Source organism: Panthera uncia (genome assembly GCF_023721935.1).
Source record: "Panthera uncia isolate 11264 chromosome E2 unlocalized genomic scaffold, Puncia_PCG_1.0 HiC_scaffold_19, whole genome shotgun sequence".
Classification (NCBI taxonomy): domain Eukaryota; kingdom Metazoa; phylum Chordata; class Mammalia; order Carnivora; family Felidae; genus Panthera; species Panthera uncia.
The window spans coordinates 32,591,507-32,601,937 of NW_026057588.1; the positions used below are offsets into that span (position 1 = coordinate 32,591,507).

Here is a 10,431-nt window from a genome sequence, read left to right on the forward strand (position 1 = left end):
GACTGTTAGAACAAGAAATTCACTGGAGTAAAATAGTAGGAGTTCAAAGTATAGTGGCTTCTCATGGCTGGACCTTTGGAGGAAAGCCTTTCTTCCTCTTGCCCAGGTGGTAAATTTGTATCCGGGTGCAAGTTCCCTCTTTCCCTGTTGGATTTGCAATTAACAAAGAGTGGTAAGGGCATGAGAGCTACCCCTGCTGACCTCCCGACTCCATTCTAGTGAGGTTTCTCTTCATTAATTTTCCCATAACCATGATCCCTTCCCTACCCCTCTCCCACAACTACACAAGCAACAGGCACCCATCCAATCTATAGGGTGGCTGGCAACGTATGACTGTTGTGACCTTGTTCAAAAAGACAAACTGAGCCAATTAGATTTCCTCTTTTAAGGATTTATTAAGAGCCACGAAAGGAGATTGCCAGTCGATGGTAAGGCCCTGAAGTAAACTCAGGACCTTTGGGAGCCAGGGGTAGTCTAGTGCTCCTCCTCCTCCTTCCCTTATCAACGCCAAATACTACAAATAGTCCATAACTATCTGGGGCTAGTGCTGGAGGTTTTGTTTTCATGTTTCTTTCAAGCACGAAGATTAACAGATACAGTGACAAAACTACAGTAAACAGGTCTGACTTGATCAGGCCTGAGACGGAGGCCACAGTAATGTCTTTTTATATAAGCCCCCAAACGTGTTGCAAAGCGTTTTTAATTTCATATAAATATATAAAGGGCCACATGAACACAATCTAGTACAGATGCATCCAGCAACTTCAACGGGCATTTCCAGCTCCTTGCTAAGGTGCCCACATCCAGCTTACACCCTGCAGGTGGAAATCTCGAGCGCGGTTCCAAATGCACCCCGCCCCTGATCACGTGGGACCAAGTCCGCAGACTGTCTATTGCTTCTGCCTGGGCCGACCTGCCTGGATCGACTGCTCCAGTCTGGCGCGTCCCCGGCGCGGGAAAAATTTCAATTCCGGCTAGCTGTCGCAGCGACCTCCTTACCCTTCACAACCCGGGCCTGCCTCCGCTTTCTCCTGCTTTTTACATCCCGGACTCCTAGCCTCACACCAGTGGAAGCGGAGAAGTTGAAGCCGCCGCCGCCGCCATGTCCGACGCTTATTTCCGGGTGGAGTCGGGTGCACTCGGGCCTGAGGAGAACTTTCTGTCGCTGGACGACATCCTGATGTCCCACGAGAAGCTCCCGGTGCGCACAGAGACCCCCATGCCTCGCCTCGGGGCTTTCTTCCTGGAGCGGAGCGGAGGTGCCGAGACTGACCACACGATTCCTCAGGTAAGCCTTTAGGGACAGATCCCCCGAGAAAGACTACAATTCCCAGTGTGCCTCGCGGCCTTGGGCTCCGCATCGCGGGCGCGCTGCCCCGCGGGATTTGTCGTTTTAGGGGGAAGCCCGGCCCTACGCTTTAAGGAGTTGTATCGGCGGGTCTCAGGTCTCAGTTCTCTGAAGTGTTTTTTTAGCCTTCGCCCCCAGTGTGAAACTAAATTTATCTTAGGTCGTCAGGCCGCTGGTTTCATTTTTGAAACTGCCCAAAGTGAGCAGTGTCTTCCCCCCCGCCCCCCGCCTTCCCATATGTTGAAAGCTTAAGGATTGGTTACTACTGACTACTTAAGGATCGGGGTTTCTGATCACTGGTCTGTCCACTTTTTAAATAGTTAAAGGGACGCCTGGGTGGCTCAGTCAGCTGAGGCTCGGTCTCTCGATTTTGGCTCAGGTCGTGATCCCAGTCTCATGGGATCAAGGCCCAAATTGGGCTCCAAGCTGAGCGTGGAACCTGCTTGGGATTCTCTCTCCTTCTGCCCCTCTCCCCTGCTCGCCTGCTCTCTCTCACTAAAAAGAAAATAAAAATAGTATCCTCAAGATTTACCCCTGTGTTTTTAAATAATAATAGTCTTAAGCTTATTTTCTTGATTTAAAAAAATTAAGACATTGTTTATTGACTTTTCATTATAACAGGTAAGGATTTTTGTCCTCTTACACATTGGTAAACAGAGATGCACTGCCGGTACTTTATTCATATTGCCTTCCTTCCCCCTAATGTCCATCCAGTTTACCACATTGCATTTAGTATCATATCTAATTAGGCTGCTCTTGGCTGTGACAGTTTATTAGACTTTCCTTGTTTTTGAGGACCATGATGGTTCTGTGGAGTGCTGATCAGGTAATCTGTAGAATGTCCCTCAGTTGGGATTTGTCTGATGTGTTGTTGTTGTTTTTAAGTTTATTTACTTATTTATTTTGAGACAGCACAAGCAGAGGAGGGGCAGAGAGAGAGAAAATCCCAAGCAGGCTTTACGCTGTTAGCGGGAAGCCTGATGCAGGGCTTAAATTCATGAACCGTGAGATCGTGACCTGAGTGGAAGTCCGATGCTTAACGGACTGAGCCACCCAGGCACCCTGTCTGAACTTTTCCTTGTGGTTAGACTGCAGTGATAGGTTTTGAGGAGGATCACAGAGGTCACATCATATCAAGGGCACATACTGTTAGCATGACTTATCACATTGATAAGAACCTCGAACACCCGGCTGGGGTAGTGTTTGTCAGGATTCTTCACTATGAAGTTACTCCTTTTTCCACCTTTCCATACTGTTCTCTTTGGGAAGGAGTCATTATCACAGCCTCACTTAAGGAATAGGACTTATACTCTACTTATTTGAGGGTAGAGTGTCTACATAAAGTATTTGGAATTCTTTGTGGGAGATTTGTGCGGGAAGCTTTGTAATGACAACATTTAATGTCATTCAGAGATAAACGAGTATTCAGACTTGCTATTTTCTTCCTGTGTTACTCTTGGTACATTGTTTTCTCCTCTAGGAATTTGACAATTTCATCTGAATTTTCAAAGGTAGTGGTGTAATGTTCAAAATATCCTTTTACTATCTTTTTTACATCTGTAGAATTTATATTGATGTCTTGGTTTTTATTCTTGATATGGAGAAATTATGCTCCCTTTCTTCGTTAGTCTTGCTAGGAATTGATCAATTGTATTAGTTAGTTCTTTTAAAAGAACTAACTTAGGGCTCTGTCAGTTTCTTCTTTTGTACTGTTGTTTTCTAGGTCGTTAAGTTATTAATTCTTTCCTTCTACCTTCTTTGGACTTAATTTTCTGTTGTTACCCCCACTCCCCCCAACCCTGCCTGTGCAGTTTGAGCTGGGTACCCAGGTCATTGATTTTTCAACCTTCCCTTATGCATGTTTTTAGCTATACATTTCCTCTGAGCACAGCTTCAGTGCGTTCCACAAGTTTTGATTTGTTGTATTTTATTTTCATAGCCATGTGTTCAAAATAATTTCTAGTTTCTATTGTGAGTTCTTCTTTGACTCATGGGTTACAGTGCTTAGTTCCACGTATATTAGGATTTAGCTCTTCATCTTTTTTGATTTTGATTTCTAGCTTAATTCTTTCCACGAGGGTCAGAGAACATAGCCTGAATGATTTCAGTCTTTTGTAAGTTAACGCTTGCTTTATACTGCAGCATAAGATCAACTTAACCATTCCATATTCACTTGGCCAGATGTGTATTCTGAAGTCACGGTGTGTGGTAAATACTGGAAGTTAGGTCAAGTTTGCTGTTTGCTTTGCTGAGATCTTCTATATTCCTACTGATTTTTTTTTCCTGCTCCTCATTTATCTAGAGAGATAGACCAAAGTTTTCCACTATGCCTATAGATTCACCAGTTCTCCTTTTACTTCTCTCAGTTTAGACAGGTACCTGTCTTTTTCTTGTGGATATAATGACCCTTTTATTATTGTCAAATGTCCGTTTTATCTCTAGTCTGCTTCTCTCTTTTGATTACTATTTTTATGGCATTTTTTTCAACCTTTCTGTGTCTTTATACTTCAAATATGTGTCTTTTAAGCAGCGTATGGTAAGGTTTTGTTTTTTTTCAGTTTGACAGTTTTTCAGTTGTATTTAATTTGTTTACATTTAATGTAATTATTGATATATTTGTGGGGTTTTTTTCCTTCCTACTATTTAGTTTGTGTCCTGCGTTTCCATATTTCTTTCTGGGATCATTTTCATTCTCCCTTCAAGATTTCCTTAGTCTGTGTCTTCTAGTGATAAACTTTCCATTTCGGTTTGTTCAAGGGGTCCCCAAGACCCGCCCCAGGTTTGATGATTCACTAAGAGAACTCACAGGACTCAGCATCTAGTCATACTAATGTTTAAATTTTAATACAGTAAAAGGATACAGAGCAAAAACAGCAAAGGGAAAAAGGGTGTGTGTGATGAAGTTTGCAGGAAGCTGGACACAAGCTTCCCAGAGCCCCGTCCATCCGGGCGAAGTTGCACAGGATGCACTGGAATATCCAGTAACGCATTATGACAGCATGGGTGAAATATGTGTACCTGGGAGCTCATTAGAGACTCAGTACCCATGGTCGTACTGAGGGCTAGTTACACAGGCATTCTACCGAACACATTCCAAGATTCCAGACTCCCAGGAGGAAAGCAGGTATTCAGCATAAGCCACATTGTTTGTGCAAACTGCATAAGCACAGTGAGGCACTCCTATCCACTCTGAGAAGAGTGGGAACCCTCCTGAAACCCAAGTTCCAGGACACCCACCAAGGATCAACTCTGCAGGCAGGCCCCTCTAAGGAGGGCGGTCTGAGGGTTGCTGTGTTAACTTTCTGCACACTTTCTGTCTGCAGATGCCTTCAACTCAGTTATATTTGGCCTTTTTTTTTTTTTTTTTTTTTTTTTTTTGGATATTTCTCTTCATTTCTGGTCTGTCATGGCCACCTCATTGTATTTTCCAGTTCTGTTAAGGCTTTAAAAATATAGAGACATGTGTGTCTTTACTGTCCTCTCTGAAGCTGTGAAGTGGGATGGAGAGGGGCTGTGGCCTGAGCTCAGGCTGATGCTGTTTTTCCATATATCGCCCAGCACCTGGTGGTGCTTAGTGCGTAGTAGGCCTCCAGTGAGTGCGTATGAGGAACAGGTATGGAATATTTAAAGAAAGCAGAAATGCTTATTTTTGTATTTTTCTAATGTTCATTGATTTTTGAGAGAGAGAGAGAGTGTGAGCGGAGGAGGGGCAGAGAGAGACGGAGACACAGGACCTGAAGGAGGCTCCAGGCTGTGTGCTGCCAGCACAGAGCCTGACGCGGGGCTTGAACTCATCGAGCCACAGGATCATGACCTGAGCCGGAGTCAGATGCTCAACCGACTGAGCCACCCAGGCGCCCCCAGAAATATTTATTATACTTCTGAAGTATCTGCAATTGGAAGTTTTTATTTATGTGAGTTAGAAAACTTCCCCTTTGGGGCGCCTGGGTGGCGCAGTCGGTTAAGCGTCCGACTTCAGCCAGGTCACGATCTCGCGGTCCGTGAGTTCGAGCCCCGCGTCAGGCTCTGGGCTGATGGCTCAGAGCCTGGAGCCTGTTTCCGATTCTGTGTCTCCCTCTCTCTCTGCCCCTCCCCAGTTCATGCTCTGTCTCTCTCTGTCCCAAAAATAAAATAAAAAACGTTGAAAAAAAAAAATTTAAAAAAAAATATAAATAAATAAATAAAAAAAAAGAAAACTTCCCTTTTGTACCACATTTTTGTTCCGTACTGTGCTTCTGTTGAACAAAAACCGTTGTTCTCACCATTCCATTATGATGTAAAACTTCAGCCCATGCAGTTCATCTCTTCGAGTCACAACCTTCTTCTGCTTTTGGGAGCCACGCCCCCAAACAGAACAGGCAGCAGATGCCTGCTCGGGCAACCTGTATTTCTGTGTATTGCCACACACATTTATTACGCTATTTGCTTTTAAAACCTACATTCCTGTGTGATGCAGGGCTCAAAGCTCGAACTCCCCCTGTGGCTGGCAAAGGGACTTTTTGACCACAAGCGGCGGATCCTTTCTGTGGACCTTCCCAAGATCTACCAGCAAGGTTGGAGGACCGTGTTCAGCGCCGATGCCAACGTGGTGGACCTCCACAAACTGGGGCCGCATTTCTATGGGTTTGGCTCCCAACTCCTGCATTTTGACAGTCCAGAGAATGCAGACATCTCCCAGTCTCTCCTGCAGGCAAGTAACTGACGTGAAAACCCTATGGCACCACACACGCCTTAGGAGCCACCAGCCTCCACCCTTACCCAGGGAAGTGTATCATGTGTACGCTCAGTTTATTAGTTATTCCACAGCGGCCTACAGTTAGACTGCATTTGCCGATTATATATTTACTTAAAAATGACTTAAAAAAAATGACTTGTCTGCAGCTCTTCATATTTGTTTGTTAAGATTTGGGGCCATAGGAAGGCCTGGAAATAAGAGAGATGATGGTTGCCTATAGGTGACAGGTACTTAAATACGCCAGCCCGGCCCAGCCCCAAGACTGGTCTCAGGGCTCCCGTCAGGAGTACATGTGTTATTTGTTCCTGTCCCTTGCTCTGGGGCTAAACCATGGCTCTGCCATGTACGAACTACGTGACCTCTATAGGCTTTCATTTTTCACCTGTTAAATGGAGATAACAATAGTGCCAAAATTATTGCATCGTAGTGAGATTAGGTGGTGCCATTTAACAAATGGTAGCTATTACTGTTGTTTTCCACGGACAAAACAATGTTATACCCATATTACCATCCTTTACGACATAACCTTGTTTAAACGTCTCATAATTATTACTTTTTTTATGTTTATTTATTTTTGAGAGAGACAGAGCCTGAGCGGAGGAGGGGCAGAGAGAAAGGGAGACACAGAATCCGAAGCAGGCTCCAGGCGCTGAGCTGTCAGCACAGAGACCGATGTAGGGCTTGAACCCACAAACCGTGAGATCATGACCTGAGCCAAAGTCAGATACTTAACTGACTGAACCACCCAGGCCCCCCCATAATTGGTTTTTTTTTTTTTTTTTTTTTTTTGCTAATATTAGGAGAAGCTACCCTTTCTACCTCTTATTTTACTTCCTCATTTTTAGCTTTATAAGAACTTCAGCTGAAGACACGTTTCCTCCCTGGACTATATAGACACCCTCCATCAGGCTCAAGGGTTGTTTGGCCTAACATGTACTGGAATGGTTTTTGATGTAAATAGTAAAGAAAAACATTGTTGCCATCCACTGAGATAAAGAAATCAATACATAGACTAGAGACAGTTTGAGCTTATGAAACTCTTTTGAGCAGAAAGCTAAAAATGGGGAAAGTCCATTTATTTGTCTTACAGTGTCTCCAGGACATGTCCTTGAATTGGAACAGTGCCCTTTGTTAGTGAGTTATATCTTTTCTTTTTCCATCACTGCTTTCAAGTTCTATAAAGTTGCCCATCAGTAAGGTGATAACTCCATGAGGCAATTGAAGAAACTGAGGCAGGGGCTTGTGGCTTGGTCTCAGGGCCCTGTGGTAAAATGACAACCCTCAGTCATTTGTGTCTCTATCCTGCTCTCACACTGAAAAAGATATAAAATGCACTCAATTAGATTAGGAGTCTTTTCTGGTCCAAACTTATCTGTGTGTGTCACAGTACATTATTGTGGCCTTTGTTAGTAATAACAATAATAGGTAACCCTTTTTTTTTTTTTTTAATTTTTTTAATGTTTTTGGTGGGGTGTGCGGAGGGGCAGAAAGAGAGGAAGAGAGAGAATCCCAAGCAGGCTCCGCACTGTCAGCGCAGAACCTAATGCAGGGCTCAATTTAATGGGTAGCGCTTTTTGAGCAGATTACTCTTGCCAGCCAGTTGCTAGATGTCCTACATGTATTCCTTCATTGGCTACCATAACAACCTGTTGGATATTCATAACCGTCCATTTCACAGATGAGGAAATTGAGGCATGGCAATGTGAAATCACTTCCTCGAGTGATAAAGTCACCTGAGAGCTCCTTCTGACTGAGTCCTAGACCAAACTTTTGCCCTTCATGACATTTAAATGTTCAGGGAAAAATGGATCTGATTTTTCTCACTCATTCCTTCTCCTTCAGACATTCATTGGACGTTTCCGCCGCATTATGGACTCCTCCCAGAACACTTACAATGAAGACACTTCAGCATTGGTAGCCAGGCTGGACGAGATGGAGAGGGGCTTATTTCAAACAGGGCAGAAAGGACTGAATGACTTTCAGTGTTGGGAGAAGGGGCAGGCTTCTCAGATCACAGCTTCCAACCTCGTTCAGAACTATAAGAAGAGAAAATTCACGGATATGGAAGACTGAAGGTCAGAAGAACACAGAATTGCTCCTTGTGGAGTTACTGCTCTGTGTGTCCTTGATAGAGCCTCGTTGACCTTGTAAAGGGCCATGTCATGGCTTATTTCCCACAACAGTGTCGGGAGCGATGCCATCTGTTTGGGAAAGGACATGGTGCAGGAAGTCCCTGGCCTGTATGGCTTATAAGACTCTCCCACCCTGCTGACCCATAGCCGGGGAGAAACCAAAGTCTTTTGTAAAATACAGTTACCACATGCATCATAATGCAATTGGAACTGGGATCCCTTGTATCCGGGAGTGTGACACCCTCCGATGTCCACTTTCGCTGCTCCAAAGGACAGGTACAAATGGGCCATCTGCCCACAAATGTTCTCTTGAACTTAACTGCTGCATCTTCCTTATGGCTGCTCCGAGGACAGCACCTCCAGGATGCTGGCCTTACTTGTGAATGTCTCCTGCGTCCTGCCTGCGAGGAGTCACCCCAATTTCCAGAAACAGTTGCCAAGAATAAAGAAGGAAAATGATAAGACAGATGAATGGTAGGGCTTTTACTAAAGAGAAAGCATTGTTCTCCTCCTCTGCAGTCAGGGCTTTGGGGACGGGGCTTCACAAAACTCTGGTCGGCCTGGAGGGGAAATGGTTAACCTGAGCTTGTCTTTCGCCTTGAGATCTTTAGAGCCACCCGCCCAGCAATCCATTACCTCCCTAGAAAAGCTGTCATGGAGTCATTTGGAGCTGCATAGTAGTTATTAAAGGGTGTTAACCAAGCCGTCTTATTTTGAAAGCTGGACTTTAGGATTGCTGGTTAGGAAGAGCCCTGTTTGAGAAGCTGAACATGGCAAATGTAAGTGGCAGGAGACCTTGACCATGTTCTTCCTCTTTGGTCAATTTTGCGGCATTATGACCTAGAGGATTCCTGACCGTTTACCGAGAATGTGTTTAAGCATGTTTAAGCAAGCTCAAAACTCTTCCTGGAGATCAAGGCAGAAACCTCGGGCTGAGTAAGAAACATCGTTCCCTGGGGGACACCATCTGACGGGCAGTTGTCTCCACACCAGCTTCCCATAACGACTGAGAATGGTCTTTGTCATTAGAAATCATAGAGGGGTTTGGGTATTCAGATTGTGCAGATGTCTCGATGCAAACTTGGAATGCCAGAACAGCTTTTGAAATGCATGTTTTAAGATGGAACCGATGTTTTTATAATTTGATTTTGGTGCTAAATAAATGACCCACTTAGCACATGAATACATTCTGTACAAGTAACTATTTCTGTAACTCGAGTACTACAGACAATCAGACAGGGCTATCAGAGAATTTTGTCTGTGATCATATTCAACAACAATGCCCAACTAAATCCGTGTTTCTGTGGCTGCTCTTTTGTTTGCACCAGACTCAAGAGTATGAGCTACATTCCCTGTAGGAACGAGATGGGTCCCAGAAAGGTAGGACCTCGTGGCGAGCACAGCATTTACATCTAGCCAGGGCCCCAGAGATGATTCATAGAGTGAGAAAAGTATATTATTCAGTTTTGGGATTCACTGTTTTCACAGATAGCTTTGTGTTTAAAGTCAGTCCTCAGGCTGCTGCCATTTTTTTCTCTTATTGGGGGAAAAAAAATGCACAGGAGCCACATGCCAGGAATACGTGGGTATGCAATGTGCAGAATTCATTCTGTTTTAAATTTTGAACAGATTACAAGTAGCTTTTGAATCCTATTTCCAGTTACAAGTCTGCCTTCAAGCCTGTCCATTACTACCCCTGTCCCCCTGCAATCCTCCCCAAATCAGGCTTTTGGATCACTCTTTGGTCCCTTCAAAGAGGTGAATTTTTCCAGATGAGTCAACAAACAACTCAAGTACCAAATTGCTCTTAAAATCAAGGGGGGATACGTGTGCCCTTTCCCCTTAAGGCTCTGTTACCAGGTAACTCTGGACTTCATGACTTACAAAGACATCATCATTTTCAGGTTTCTCCCTGGGATGACCTGGGCTGTCAGAGAAGTGGGGCAAGTCTTGGTCTCCTGGGTCCGTTCCTCCTGCTCTCCTCGACCTCTGAACTTGAGACAGCCCTAGGCTCAGTCCTTGGGTCTCTCCTCGCCATTCCCACTTCGGCGGGCATCTCGTCCCATCTCAAGCTTTAAATACCATCTGTGTGCTGTTGACTACCCCAAGTCTGATCTCCAGCTCAGACCCCTCCCTCCAACCGTAGATTTGTATCCAGCCACCCACTTGACCTTGCTGTGTCAACATCTGACCTAACATGGCTGAAACTGAGCTAA

At 44.6% G+C, this 10,431-nt stretch overlaps 1 protein-coding gene across 1 annotated transcript; it reads left to right on the forward strand.

The window, feature by feature from the left end:
• The first annotated feature begins 742 nt into the window (after positions 1–742).
• Positions 743–9,398, forward strand: GINS3 (GINS complex subunit 3). Its single transcript, XM_049622380.1, has 3 exons — positions 743–1,288; positions 5,805–6,038; positions 7,926–9,398. Exons 1-3 carry the CDS (start codon positions 1,103–1,105, stop codon positions 8,154–8,156), a joined length of 651 nt encoding a protein of 216 aa, XP_049478337.1. The 5' UTR covers positions 743–1,102; the 3' UTR covers positions 8,157–9,398.
• Positions 9,399–10,431: the final 1,033 nt, after the last annotated feature.

Excerpts from the sequence above, each read along its gene's own strand:
- GINS3 (XM_049622380.1), top strand. The coding sequence starts at position 1,103 with ATGTCCGACGCTTATTTCCGGGTGGAGTCGGGTGCACTCGGGCCTGAG. Across the intron at positions 1,289-5,804 it reads CTGACCACACGATTCCTCAG|GGCTCAAAGCTCGAACTCCC; the intron begins GTAAGCCTTTAG and ends TGTGTGATGCAG. Across the intron at positions 6,039-7,925 it reads TCTCCCAGTCTCTCCTGCAG|ACATTCATTGGACGTTTCCG; the intron begins GCAAGTAACTGA and ends CTTCTCCTTCAG.